This window comes from Xenopus laevis, chromosome 1L, assembly GCF_017654675.1.
Source record: "Xenopus laevis strain J_2021 chromosome 1L, Xenopus_laevis_v10.1, whole genome shotgun sequence".
Taxonomy (NCBI): Eukaryota; Metazoa; Chordata; class Amphibia; order Anura; family Pipidae; genus Xenopus; species Xenopus laevis.
Window position 1 is genome coordinate 120,475,120 of NC_054371.1, and position 15,783 is coordinate 120,490,902.

The following is a 15,783-nucleotide window of genomic DNA, read 5'->3' on the forward strand; positions in this document are numbered from 1 at the left end:
AGGGGATGATCATGTATTTATATAGCAGCAAAAAGCTGCACAATAGTGATGTGCGGGTCAGGGTTTTCCTGACCCACACCCGACCCTAACCTGCCATGCTCCAGCCCACGCCCGCGCTTCCGGGGTCCTTTTAAAGACCCGCACCGACCTGCCCACTGATGATGTCACAATGATGTCACCAAAGGGGCGTGGCGAGCAGACGCGAGACTATAAAACCGGAAGCCGGCATTTGAAGGTGGCGGGCAGGGAGAGCAGGAGAAGAGCTCAACCCGCACTGGCCTGCCACCCGCGAGGAGCAGTGCGAGGTTGACCCGAACCCGCCCGACCCGCAGGTAAACCCTGATTTATAGCTAACATGGATCTCATGATGCCGTCTCCCTTACCTGCCTAGTGCTTACCCCTTTCACATCAGAATTGGTTGAGGGGGGAACAACACTAGTGCAGAGAGCACTACTGCACACATGTCACATATCAGAAATGACGACACCCAGAATTAGAAAAGAGTAATTGGGTCTGATTTGTGTGAAACGTACAAATATAATCGTGCAAATTGCAGTGCACTGCTTGCAATTGTGTCAGGCACATCTCACCCTGACAACTGCAATTGCACCTGCATTTTGGGGAACGTGCGGCATTGTGGTTAAAAAAAACATGGCAATGGTGGTCATAAATGACCCCTAAAGTCTATGTAGTACAATGTGTAGCCTTGGAGATTAGGGACATTGTATAATTAATACTGCCAAATTTGAATCGGAGTTCCTTGCCCAGCAGCAATCCAGGTGCATGTCATACAATAATAGAATTAGAAAAACTGTATTTTCCTTAGAGTGAGTTTAGAATTTTGCAACAAGACTGTCTGCTGAACTTCATCCACCAGTGGGTCACTAATCCGTATGGGGAAAATTCACCCACCTCTGCTCACTCACAAACTGTTTCACTGCTTTTGAAAAAGCTGACATAGGAAGGGTTCCTTTTTATACATATGCTGTGCACAGTAAATAAGAGAGGGCAGGACAGAATGAGTAATGCCAAGTGCACTCAAATTTTGATTTTATGCACAACTGACTGCAGCAAACTGTACAGAAAAAGCCCCTCGTATCTGGGTTGGACAAGTGAAAGAAGACCACAAACAGAGCATTTGAGTGCTTGATATCAACTAGGGACAGGCTATTAAAAATGTATTATTCGCATTTAATCACATTTATTTATTAAAACTTTTTGGCTCTGACATGTGACCTACGTATTCTGGACAACAATCATGACCTATCCATACATCCTTGCCATCTGGTGAACTCTTTTCTAAGGTTTTCTTGATGGGTTTCATAGATGACCAATCACCCAAATCCAAAGCAAGAATACAATTTAACATGCTTCTTTTGCAAGAAAGTATATTCTCCCCTACTGGACTGTTCTGTAAACTCAAGCAGGCACTCATCAACGTGGATTCTGCGTGTAATGGATATAGTACAATTGTGCTCTCTGCAGCAGAGCCAGGCCAACCCGGCCAGGCGCCCTAGGCAACCTGGCCGGGCAAGGCGCCGGCTTCGTGTGCACTCAATCGCACATGCGTGAAACTACGCACCGGCGCGTATGCGCTAAATTCACGCCAGCGCGCAATCGCATTTCAAACAAATTACCGGCGCCAGTCAGGGAGACAAAGGACCGGACACGGGGTAGGCAACAGAGCAGGTACTGGCGCCCCCTCAGCTTTGCGCCGTAGGCACGTGCCTACTCTGCCTACCCCTAGTTCCGGCCCTGCTCTGCAGTACAAAATCTAAATTTCTATTTTAAATAATGAAAAGTTGGCTATCAAAGTTGCTAGAGACCCCTCTTGTCCTGACTGATCAGGATGTGCCATTTCTGCATGAGCAGAAGGGCTACTTATAGGGGTCGTTCACTTGAGTCAACTTTTAGTATGATATAGAGAGCGATATTCTGAGACAATTTCCAATTGGTTTTCAGTTTTTATGTTTTGGAGTTATTTAGCTTTATATTCAGCAGCTCTCCAGCAATCTGATTACAAGGGTCCAAATTACCCTAGCAATCATGCATTGATTTGAATAAGAGACTGGTAATTACCTCTGCTCGGCTGACCAGGATGTCACAGGAAGTGCTAAAGTGGAACTGGTTTCATTTTTGTTTAGTGCAAGAAATGACTAAAATCTTGGATTTTTTTGTAAATTAAAACAATAGGCAAAACATATGCTCAACACACGTATGTTTCATTGAACTCATGTTGAAATATTGCAGAAATAAAACTCGTAGGATGCTACATTCATGTATATTTGGCATAGATGTTATTTGCACATACAGTAGTTATGCCTTAGGTCTGATCCAGCATAATAGTGGGGGTTGAAATCCTTGAGCCAGAATTGCAGTGCTAAATCAATGAAAGCATCAATTTTCAGTGGAAAACCACTAAACAGAAGAATCACAAGATACACTTTACAGTTTGTTTTGTTGTTGCTTTTATTACAAGCATATAATATAAATTGGCAAAACACAGAATACAAGCTTCACTGTATTAAAATCAAACCATTCAAAACATTAAGCAAGAGAACTTCACCCGAAGGCTTTTAGACAACTTTTTTTTCACATGAACGCAAATTGGAAAATTGTAAATGTTTAAATTTTAAATGTTCAGGGGAAGGGTCTGTATAATTTCTCATGCTGTATAGATCTTTCTGAAATAAATGTTTTTTTATTATCATAGAGCTTTAATGCACTTAATGAATTGCCCTCTGTTCCGGATTTGACAACTTGCTTAATTAAAGGTATGTTAGGGATGCACTGAATCCACTATTTAGGAATCGACCGAACCCCCAAATACTTCATGAAAGATTCGGCCTAATACCGAACCAAATCTGAATTCCTAATTTGCAAATGCAAATTAGGGGTGGGAAGGGGAAAACATTTTTTAGTTCCTTGTTTTGTTTTTGTCACGTGATTTCCCTCCCCACCCCTAATTTGTATATGCAAATTAGGATTCCAATTCAGCAGGGCAGAAGGATTCGGGCCAAATCCTGCTTAAAAAGGCTGAATCCTTGATTCAGTGCAACCCTAATTAATGTCTATACAGTTTTGTCTTCTTTAAAATAGAAAAAAAAGCTGCGTTTGCGCATTGCATCTCCTGAAAACGTGTGGAAATTGTCCATGTAGTTCTACCTTTAGAAGAAGGCAAATCATTCAAAAACCATAGAAAGAAAATATGAAGGCCAATTGAAAAGTTGACCATTCTATAACATACTAAACGTTAACTTAAAGGTGAACCACCACTTTAAGGGTAACTTTGGGTGTTTTGTCCACTGCAACTATGCAGCACCAAAATGACAATATTTGCCCTTTTCTTCTGAGACGAAAGATGTAAATCACCCAGAATGCACTTCAATTGGCACTTACAGGAAACTGTCAAAGAAGGCAATTTTCAGAGTTTTAGCACCACTTGTTTGGGTAACTAAATATTGCAGTCAGCTCAATACCCAAACCACCTGGTTTGCCTGAATAACCTTTCAATTTTAGTAAAATATAGAATTGTAATAAAATTTTAAGCCACTTTTCTTCTTCTTCCACCGAGATGCTTATTTCTAATCATCTGACGGATTATGAATTTTAGACAATTATTACACAGCAGAACTAGTTTGTTTTTTCCAGACCACTGTAACATTTTTGTGTGCAAAGAAGTATTAAGTAAAAGATAAAATATTTAGCACTTTTTTTTTTTTTGCAGGGGATTGAAGAGAAACTGGGCAACGAGAATGGTCTGTCGTGGAAACTCCAGGTTTGCAGTCACAAGCTGAACACCAAAATAGATTAGAATAAACTTGATGGACTAAGACATACAGTATGATTGATTGACGTTGGTGTGTATACAGGTGTGCATGCCCTTTGCATGAGAAGTTTCATTGTTGGGGCTCAAGTAATAGCATAACCACAGGGTTTAATCTACATCACATAGAAAGTGGCAACATTACATTGTCCCCCACTCACCCTCCTAAACTTCAATGAGAACTGTCAAAGCTTTCTGTCCCCTTTCATTGCTGAGAAAATGCAAAGCATTTGGCAGCTGCCATCTTGGACAACATCACTTGTGCTCCCTGTGATTGGAGAACAGCTTTGGAAGATGATGATGGTTGTGGGCCAGTTCATGGGCACCCAACTGCATGTAGAGATCTACATTTCTCTCAGCAATATAGGGACACAGTAAACTTCTGGAAGTGCCCAATTGTTAAAAAAAGTAGGGAGGCTTTAACTAAAGCTTAAATAGGAATATAATAACAAATAGTGTATTTTATATTTTGAGCTTTCATATTGTTGGACCAGCCCAGATGTTTAGCAGCCCTGTAACATTAATGATTCATGGTTTTAAAGTTGTCCATTGCAGCTCCCCATCTTCTGATCTAGTTAGGCCATCCTTTGTATGCCAGTAGCACTGCACATGCTCCTTGTGTTGAGAAGCTGAGTTTAAGAAACAATCAAAACATTAGCAGAAATGTCTGCATTTGTGACAGAATGCAAAAGGCCTTGAGTATATGAAGAACACGTACAAATGAAGTGTGCACATTTATGGTTCACCATATCTTACGACCGGTAAAAAAATGATTGAATGTTAAATAAACCCAATAGGATTTTTCTGCCACCAATATGTAGTCATGCAGCTTTGTTTTATTAATACAGAGAAAAAGGAAATCATTTGTATAAATTAGAATTCTTGCCTAAAATGGACTCTATGAGACATATAGATCCAGTAATTTGGATCTTTTTGGATAATGGGCTGCTGGATAAGGGAACCTATACCAATACTAGCAGAAAAAAATGAGCAGTTATTAGCCATTGCTACAAACTCTATTTTATCACATAGCATAGAAGTATTTTGCCCAGTTCCAAATACTTTCTAAATATTAAAAACATGAAGATAAAAATGAGAGAAAGAGAAAGAAGCTTGCTGAACATCTTACAATTTTATTTTATATGCCTGTAAATAAAGCTGGCCACGTCAACTTTTTTTTTTAATGGTAAAATAATATAGACAGCTTAAAATAGAATAAATAATTTCATAAAGTTATTTTAAACCCCCCCGATCCTATTAAATTTATCATATATTCTGTCAGAAGTTTCTATTTTCCATAAGAACTATATTAACTGAAACTGCATACCTGGCTAACTGGTCTCCCTGCTGCGGGTTACAACAAAGACACAAAATATCATTTTCTGTAGAGACTTGACAGTGAATGCAGTTCTACAAACCTCGCCACTGCAAACAGAAATCATCACCTCCAATATACATCTCAGACAAAATAGGGGGTTCGAACAGCACCAGAATATCAAATAAACTCTGACCAAAAGTGCATTCGTACCCATTTCCCCATTGTAACAATTCCTCTGAATTGATGGATGATTTTTTTTTACTCTATGCCTCACAGAGGCTTCTTTACATCCAATTGTATCTCCTTCATATACTGAATCTGCAGAAAGTTGGTGCAGTGCAAAACACCATCTTAGATAGTGAGGATAAAGGAAATTCAGACATGGAATTCGGAGTTTTGTTTTACTGCTGAGGTTGTTGTGTTAATACACTGTAAAAAAAAAAAGGCAGAAAAATACAGTTCTCCAATGAAGTTAAAGAGAACCAGCTGTTATTTGTGAATCCCAGCTTCTAATAGGAATGCTCATCTATGGCTGCGCAGATAAGCAGGGATATACAGTGAAACCTGTTTGAAGCCGCTTAGCCCGGATATAGATAGTAGGTCAGGTCCTACAAGCAACAAAAAGGTCAATGTAGCACCATAGCAAGTTCAAGTAATCCTAAAGATAGTTGTGAAAAATTGTCTGAGGCCTGCAAGTATTCATTTGAATCATGTTCCTTTCTTTGCCTTGCACCCAACCGGTTTCAGAACACCACAATTCATTTCTGGACCCACAGTGATGAATAATAATTTGGCTCAGACGTTAAGGGGCAAATTCATCAAGGATCGAATATCAAGGGTTAATTAACCCTCGATATTTGACTGGGAATGAAAATCCTTCGACTTCGAAAATCGAAGTCAAAGGATTTTGCGCAAATACTGCGATCGAACGATCGAAGGATTTTAATCCAACGATCGAAGGATTATCCTTCGACCAAAAAAAACTTAGCCAAGCCTATGGGGACCTTCCTTAACATTGGGTTCAGTAGCTTTTAGGTGGCGAACTAGGAGTTCGAAGTTTTTTCTTAAAGAGACAGTACTTCGACTATCGAATGGTCGAATAGTTGAACGATTTTTAGTTCGAATCATTCTATTCGAAGTCGAAGTATTCCATTCGATGGTCGAAGTAGCCAAAAAAACACAATCCTTCACTCGAAGTTAATGAATTGGCCCCTAACTGTAATACAGAAGCGAATCTATCTTTGTAAATACAACCTGCCAGAGTCCAATTTTTTGTAAGATAACCTTAGCACCAAGAACAATTAATGTCTCTAACTGTTGCACAAGGAATTGGGTTCATTAATAAAGAGTATATCAGGGGGAAATTAATGTCAGAGCACTAAAACAAAAATCATTAAATGACTTGTGCTGACATGAAAGTAATCTTACTTTTGTAAAATATTATACAGTAACTGGTCCTCGTCTGGTCTGCCTTAATAAACACACACAGTAATTCTAATTTTGCAGGTTAAGTTCAAAAGTGCACAGTGACAACATAAATACAACCACGGAGCGCTGAACTGACTTTGAAAAAAATGTAAAAAGTCATATTTTATTCCATGTTTGGTTAAGTTATATTCCTTCTCTTCACCTCATAACTCCCTATGTATTGCTAAAACAAATATAACGGACTGTTATATCTTCAACAGATTGGCTCAAAAATATTAGTTTGCTAAAACCCATAAACCGTGTATTTAGACGATAGGTCCTTGGTAGATTTTTTTTACGAAAAAAAAAAAAAAAGAATCCCATGGTAATTTGGTGTCAATATAAATATGTCCAAAAATTAGATACAATATCATACAGAATAAGGTCCGCACTCTCAGGACTTAAGGAACTAAAAAATTTTATTCACAAAGGAGACTGACGTTTCGACCTCTACAGAGGCCTTTCTCAAAGTACTGATAGATATTACAGAAATGTCTTAAATACACAGAATGGCGGGAAAAGGTCAGATTGGGAAAGACGTGTCAGCACAATCGTCAGTATACGTAACATAATTAGCATACACATATTTAAAAACTATACACTCATTCGGTATATTACTTTTAATAATAACAATAACTCACTAACATTTAGGGGCAGATTCACTAAGGGTCGAATTTCGAAGTTAAAAATACTTCGAAATTCGACCCTCGAATTGAAATCCTTAGACTTCGAATATCGAAGTCGAAGGATTTAGCGCTAAACGTTCGATCAAACGATCGAAGGATTTTTCGTTCGATCGAACGATTAAATCCTTCGAATCTAACTATTCGAAGGATTTTAATCAAACGATCGAATGAATATCCTTCGATCAAAAAAAGTTTAGCAAGCCTATGGGGACCTTCCCCATAGGCTAACATTGACTTGGGTAGGTTTTATCTGCCGAAGTAGGGGGTCGAAGTTTTTTTTAAAGGGAAAGTACTTCGACTATCGAATGGTCGAATAGTCGAACGATTTTTACTTCGAATCGTTCGATTTCGTTCTAATTCGAACGAATTTAACCAATTCGATGGTCGAAGTACCCAAAAAATACTTCGAAATTCGAATTTTTTTCATTCGAATCCTTCACTCGAAGTTAGTGAATCTGCCCCTTAAACTCAACCTCTCCTACAATATACATTGTTAATCAAAATGGTTAAAAAATAAAATACTAAGTAACATTCTGTTGCTATTATGGCTATTAACTGCTGCCATAGGTGGAGCTAATCATTTAAAAGTTTAATGTTTTCTCTTTTGTTTACTGTAAAATTTCTTCGTGCATATTGAAAACTAATAAAAAAATTTGTGAAAAAAAAAAAAAAGTTTAATGTTACAATTAGTATCTAAAACAGAGATAAGATTATAGGTCTTTGTTAAAGTGAACACCCTCAATTTTCATACATAAAGCCCTTATAAAATGTAATATAACTGATATAACCCACACTTTAGGACAGAAACATGCAACAGGCCCCACCTTTTGGGTAAGAAACATTAACTCCTCTCATATGGTAATTAACCCCCACAAACTGGTATTAACCCTTCAATAACAAACTTGATGGTCAACTCTATTCATGGTGTTAGGACAAACCAGTCAAGGCATATTTGAGCCTAGCTGTATTGGAACCCAATACTGGTATAAATCATTTATTAAATATAACCCAAGATTGGTGTATAAAAAATCTAGTGTATATATACAAATTAGTTATCTATAAGGTTTAACCATCAAAGGTCATATTAACTATCATTATTAATTAATTATTTATGTGAATAACCCCAACCCACACATGTGGCCATATACCCACTAAGCATTCACGTGTAAATCGTGCTCCCGTCATGTAATTAAAGTCCAATATCACGTGCATAAAAATAGCTAAACCACAAGCACGTATAAACATAAAAATAAAAATCGTGATGGTGAAAAAATACATAGCTCGTTGTCCCAGTCTGTTGCACCGGTTTGTCCTAGCACCATGAATAGAGTTGACCATCAAGTTTGTTATTGAAGGGTTAATACCAGTTTGTGGGGGTTAATTACCATATGAGAGGAGTTAATGTTTCTTACCCAAAAGGTGGGGCCTGTTGCATGTTTCTGTCCTAAAGTGTGGGTTATATCAGTTATATTACATTTTATAAGGGCTTTATGTATGAAAATTGAGGGTGTTCACTTTAACAAAGACCTATAATCTTATCTCTGTTTTAGATACTAATTGTAACATTAAACTTTTAAATGATTAGCTCCACCTATGGTAGCAGTTAATAGCCATAATAGCAACAGAATGTTACTTAGTATTTTATTTTTTAACCATTTTGATTAACAATGTATATTGTAGGAGAGGTTGAGTTTAAATGTTAGTGAGTTATTGTTATTATTAAAAGTGATATACCGAATGAGTGTATAGTTTTTAAATATGTGTATGCTAATTATGTTACGTATACTGACGATTGTGCTGACACGTCTTTCCCAATCTGACCTTTTCCCGCCATTCTGTGTATTTAAGACATTTCTGTAATATCTATCAGTACTTTGAGAAAGGCCTCTGTAGAGGTCGAAACGTCAGTCTCCTTTGTGAATAAAATTTTTTAGTTCCTTAGAGAATAATACAGAATAAGGTCCTGAGAGTGCGGATAATATATATATATATATATATATATATATATATATATATATATACTGTTTCGGAAAGTACCCGCACTATGTCGTGGTCCCGTGGTGGGTGCTTGGTCAAGGGTTTAGCATACAAAGTTCAGATTGGACCAGCACTCCACTTGTATTTTAAAATGATTTAATTGAATATGGATGAAACGTTGGATTCTATAAAATCATTTTAAAATACAAGTGGAGTGCTGGTCCAATCTGAACTATATTCTTATTTAATATTATTTATTTCTTTGTAAGACCTGAGAGTGCGAGCCTCCTCCTGGTATATACTTATCTTTTGGGCTTTATTTGCACCCAGGCAACTTACACCTCTACACGAGTTGTGCCGGCAGCTTATGCATGCGTTTTACAAACTTTGTAACTAAAAGTGTATTTTTTAAGAAAGTTATAGTTCAGTTGTGCAAGATTATTATTTTCAGGGGTTATATATTGAGAGTGCTGGGGCTACCTTGTATGTATATATGTATATATGTATGTATATATATATATATATATATATATATATATATATATATATATATATATATATATATATATATATATATATATATATATATATATATATATATATATATATGTATATATATATATATATATGTATATATATATATATATATATATATATATATATATATATATATATATATATATATATATATATATATATATGTATGTATATATATATATATATATATATATATATATATATATATATATGTGTATATATATATATATATATATATGTGTATATATATATATATATATATATATATATATATATATATATATATATATATATATATATCCAATTCAAAACTAGTATATATGTATATTCGGGGTGCACAGTTATGCTTGATACATATCCACTAAATTTAGAGGCGGCACACCCATAAAATTCTTCACCTGTTTATTTCAACACACCATTCCAACGTTTCGGTCCTCATCCTTAAAAAAGGTCCAAATGAGGACTGAAATGCTGGACTCTAATATGATGTGTTGATATAAACAGTAAAGATTTTTATGGGTGTGCCGGTTCTGAATTTCGAGGATATGTATATATTTTACACTCAATACATTTGAAACCCAAGTTGGAACTAAATTGCAGCAAAGACAAATTTATGAAAAGTGTTTTTGTATCTGTAAACGCCATGCTGGTAGTGTCTTGTGAAAAAATTAGCTCTTATTTTCTTTTTTTTGTACAAAAGTATAAATATTTTCCTGTCCAGAACTCTAGAATCCATGTTGTGTAAGAGAAATGTCTAGAAGCAGAGGTTCTTCTCTGAATGCGCTACAATCTTCTGGCCTTGAATCCGCTGGTTCAGGTCCCATGTCGTACGTGATGTGGTGCACTCAGCCCGTGCCCATGATAGTCTCTGCAAAACATCAGTCCTTACAGGACAATCAAGTTCTTTTACAGCAAGTCCATTTTTGGTCTGTAATGCAGGAGAAGCGGTGCTTTCTGTAATCAAATAAATGGTATATATATATTAACAAGACGTGTGTTATCATTATACATATGAGAAGCACATGCCTGTTGCACATTGGTGCCACATTTATTGCAGCAATTTGTTCCAAGATAATGAAGATCATGGTGGATAAAGAAAATTCTTGAAATAGCTGATAAAACATGTTCAATACACAGATACCCAGCAAGTACACACCACTGTTAATTGCAGTCTATTGTTCCTGTCGTACATACATTCCGCATGTGCCCCACTGCACAGTAACACCCATAGAGTCTACATTAAACACCCCAGCTTCAGAGGGAACTATTATGTCATTTTTTTAGTAGAGACAGTTTTGGAAAGACCAAGACAAGTGAGTAAATTAAGAATGCCTTATACAGATTTGGGGATACAGGCCACATTTCAAAGTTATTTACCTTTTTATGAGACATGGTACAATGAAACATAGTGACACTCATCCTAACCAGACCACCTGTCACATTTTGTACAAATCCATATTCCCAGAAAGCTCAGATTGTACGGACTAGAACTGACCACTGACTCTGTATGGACCATGAAGGAAGGTCATTCTAAACAACTTTAGCAAACTAATGCTGATTTACTAAACTGTAAGAGGAACCCACATATGGGCACATGATAAAAGTTCTGATAAGGTGAAGAAAACAATTAACCTGTGTGTTGCCAGCTTGAAGAACTTTTGATTTTTTACCATGTAACCACTGCATGGTTCCTAAAAATAAATATTTAAACCACACCTCACTAATGCATAAATACAATATATGGAATTAAATATGCAATATGTCTCCTTGATCCAGCAGCAGATCAATCACATCCAAAAATATACTCAATAGGTTCTTACTGGGTAAAACCTGTTGTTTTAAAGGAGAAGGAAATCTACAGAGGAGGTTTATTGCCAAAAGAAAAGCCACAATAGTGCAATCTATAACGGTATATTTATTCTGTAGAATGCTTTACCATACCTGAGTAAACAGCTCTAAAAGCTTGCTCTGATTGTTTAGGATAGCAGCTGCAATATTAGCTTGCTGTGACATCACTTTCTGCCTGAGTATCTCCCTGCTCACTCATAGCTCTGGGCTTAGATTAGGGGGAGGGGGGGGGAAAGGGAGGGAGAGAGCAACAAACTGAGCATGCTCAAGCCCTAGCCCTGGAGGTTTAAGCTGAAAAATCTGATACAGAAGCCGATGTGTTCACAATAGAAATACAATGTTTCTTGACAGAGGACTCAGAGCAGCATTACTTTGAGGGTTTACTGGTGTATTTATATAGACCTTTCTGATAAAGCTTACTTGGTTTTAACCTTTCCTTCTCCTTTAAAGCTACTGTATGTTATAAGAAAAACAATCAGGAATGCATTCTTTAAAGAGGCAGTACACCCTCTCATTGAACATGAATAGGGTTGCGCCGAACAAACTTTTTGCCAATTGTTTTAATCACAAAAAAAAACTAGGTTTTTTGTTTTATCTTGCACCAAGTAGGGCAAACAGGGAAACCGAAGCTAGCCCATGTTTGGTCCTTGCAAAGTAGAAAATTAGATTCCCAGTGCACAGATAATCCCCCTACATAATAGACTTCTGCTTATCGGGATGTTTATACAGAGCAAGTTAAACTAACTCATGTACAATTAATGGTCAGATAGCAAGTATAAAAGCAAAATAATGCTACCTAATGGAAATAGCTGAGACATAGGCATTCTTTTAAATAAAAGAATAGGCAGAAAGTATTTTCAGTATATGTTCTATATATTTTGCTCAAAAATTGTATACTGTAAGTGTATACGGTCCTTTTAATAAAATTGTAAAGGTATGAGGAAACCCTTCTATTGCCTTTGAATCCTACATACACCATTGAACTCCACACCCTTTGCATAAATAATCTTCCTTCACAGCTTCTGAAATTTAAATATATATATTTTTTGGAGAGCTAATCTGGCAAGCATCGTCCGGCACAAAGCTTCTGTACTTGGAAGCAATTTGCAATCAAAGAGAAGCCAAAATGTACCGGTTCATCATTCTCTTTAGGATCATGTCTCCCATTGTACTATTGTAACTATAGTTGTATGCAGAAGTAAAAAAATTACCTTAAATCTCCACCTCGTGACTACAACGAACTTGAGTGTGTGATCCTTGCCAAGTATTTCTTCATTGCATAATATATCCAGCTAAACAAAAAAACGCTTAGTACATGATTATGTTGCATAACTTTTTTTAAATTGCATATGTTTAGCTGGCATTATCTTTTTACTAATATATTTTAGGTCAGACAGTTATAGTATAAACTTATACCAACTGCTTGTTATTATTCAATGGATTCTTAAATGGATGGATTCTTAACATGAGTTCAATGAATAGGGCTTGTTCTAAACATTCTTTTTGGCTATTGTTATAATTACCAAAAATCTATGATTCTGGCTAATTATGGCAAACAGGGAAACTGAAGCAAATCCATGTTTATTAACCTTGTGAGGTAAATAATTAGATTACCATTATGCAACCCTTCCCTTCACCCTTTGTTGTGATTGTTTTGTTAGCAGAGGCACAAAAAGTATGTTTGGCATTTGCTCTTTTCATTGAACAAGAGGTATAATGGCCATTTAAAGGAATTCTAGAAGATACATATAGTAACACAATCAAAGCTCATCACTACTGACTTTTCAGACACCCACATAACAAGGGGAACACTGAGTGGATCATCCTCTTTCTTTCTCCTGTGTTATATAAGCAGGTAGAGAAAAGCGGATATGATCTTTTGTGTAGCCCCACTGACAGCACAACATCGATTTGTGTGGAGCTACACTGAATGGACATCGACACAGAAATTGGAAAGTGAAGCAGACTGTAAATAAGCATTTCCTTGTTTGTTTGCGATTATTAAAAGGAGATACCTTTGCGAGAAAAGGTTTACAACGGCGTTGGATTTGCCAGAGTTTGTCTGAAAATGGGTCAAGTTTTATGCAGATGGGGGACAGAAGTAGGATGGATAAGGAACTTGACAAATATGTCCCAGGATTGACAAGGAGTACTGACAAGTATGGGTTTATGGTAGATATTAGAAAACCAGTGTGAAGAAAGAAGAAGAAAAGATGATGGTGACATGCTGCTCTACAGTAGTACCACATACTAGTGCAGTTTTCATCCAACAGTTGCAACAACCCAGGATATCAGGTAAGCAATTATAAACACTGTGGGGTACTTAATATTTATTAGCCTTGAGGCATCTATTGTTAGGTTATCTAATATGATGAAAATATTGCCTCACTGCAACTGAGGAGTTTGATGCAAACGTAGACTACTTTTAGGACTACTAGACTGTTACTTGGTCTAAGTCAGAACCTTACCTCGTTAAATGATGTTAAATTAAGTTTTTTGGCTATGAACTTCTTTAGATGTAGGACTGTTGCTTGTGCTGAACAACGTATCCATTTTCGCTTCAGTCCACGCAGTTTGCTGCTGTTGCATTCTAAACATATGCTCACCTTAATGCGAGGAGAGAAAAAGAAAAAAAAAGACGCTCAATTATTTGTCAGACCAAATTCAATGCTGAGGCTCGATATTAAAACCCAGACCTGTCCGGCATAAGCACATTAAAGACACTTGCAAATTCTTAAGATCAGTTATGTATTTTACCACCGGTTTTGCATTTTGCAACCGTTTCAGCATTATAGTTGTTCACCTTTAAAACTTTTAGTATAAAGTAGAGAATGATATTCTGAGACAATTTGTAATTGGTTTTCATTTTTTATTATTTGTGGTTTTTGAATTATTTAGAATTTTTATGCAGCAGCTCTTCAATTTGCATTATAAGCAATCTGGTTGCTAAGGTCCAAATTCCTCTAGCAACCATGCACCGATTTGAAGAGACTGGAATATGAATAGGAGAGGCCTGAACAGAAAGATGAGTACTAAAAAGCAGCAATAACAATACATGTGTAGCCTTAGAGCATTTGCTTTTAAGAAGGGATCCGTTTTCACTTTTAGTCCAAGGATGAATAAAAGGGGAGAACATCTGGCTAATTTACAAAGACATTTGTGTTAATACAAAAAGATTAATGTAGATACACAGCTGCCACTTTTCATGGATTTCATCCTGTTTTCCTCATTTTTTATGCCACTAAAGACATTAAAGATAATCTATAAAGCTTTGCGTTTCTGAAGTTAATTTTAGTATGTCATAGAATGGCCATTTCTAAGCAACTTTTCAATTAGTCTTCAATATTTCTTTTTAAAGGATTATTTGCCTTGCTTTCACTGACACCACCTAAAAAACAAATGCTCTTTAAGGCTGAAAAATTTATTGTTATTGCTACATTTTATTACTCATCTTTCTATTCAGTCCTTCTCCGATTCCTATTCCAGTGTCATTCACAACAATACATGGCTGCTAGGGTAATTTGGACCCTAGCAACCAGATTGCTGAAATTGCAAACTAGAGAGCTGCTGAATAAAAAGCTAAATAACTCAAAAACCACAAATAATAAAAAATTAAAACCAAATGCAAATAATCTCAGAATATCTCTCTCTACTTCAACGTTAACTCAAAGGTGAACAACCTCTTTAACAGGATTTTCCAATTCTGTTTTTAAACTGGGAGCCAGTCAGAGATGTGCATATCTGCTTTCTAGTAGCTCTGCCTTCCTATTCAGCTACATGTTATACACAGTTTTGGGAACGGGTATAGACGCGGGTCGCTGGTTCTCGGGTCGGTTTGCGGGTGTTCTCAATAGCGAGTTTTACTCCTTTTTTTCTGAATCTGCCTACTTCTAATGATGTCACTTCCAGTCTACAATGACAACACTTCCTGTTTCTTGGTGTTCAGTGGGTCGTGGATCGGGTTGCGGATAAGGTACTTGCGGGTAGGGTCAGGTAGCGGGTCCAAGCAGGTAAGTATGCGGGTGGTGGTTCTGGTTTAACAAATTGGTTTCGCGCAGGGCTCTAATATGTTCCCAATGTATCGCTTCCACAGAAATAGGGAAATTTGTTCAATCTCTGTAATA

General features: G+C 36.6%; 1 protein-coding gene across 1 annotated transcript in view; it reads right to left on the minus strand.

The window, feature by feature from the left end:
• Positions 1–10,375: 10,375 nt before the first annotated feature.
• LOC108713396 (polycomb group RING finger protein 3) overlaps positions 10,376–15,783 on the minus strand; it is a 38,621-nt gene continuing 33,213 nt past the window's right edge. Inside the window, exons 7-9 of the mRNA XM_041562787.1 lie at positions 14,128–14,265; positions 12,871–12,951; positions 10,376–10,765 (exon numbers count right to left, since the gene is read on the minus strand). Coding sequence (XP_041418721.1) covers positions 10,718–10,765; positions 12,871–12,951; positions 14,128–14,265 — 267 coding nt within the window. The 3' untranslated portion in view covers positions 10,376–10,717. The remainder of the gene's footprint in view (positions 10,766–12,870; positions 12,952–14,127; positions 14,266–15,783) is intronic.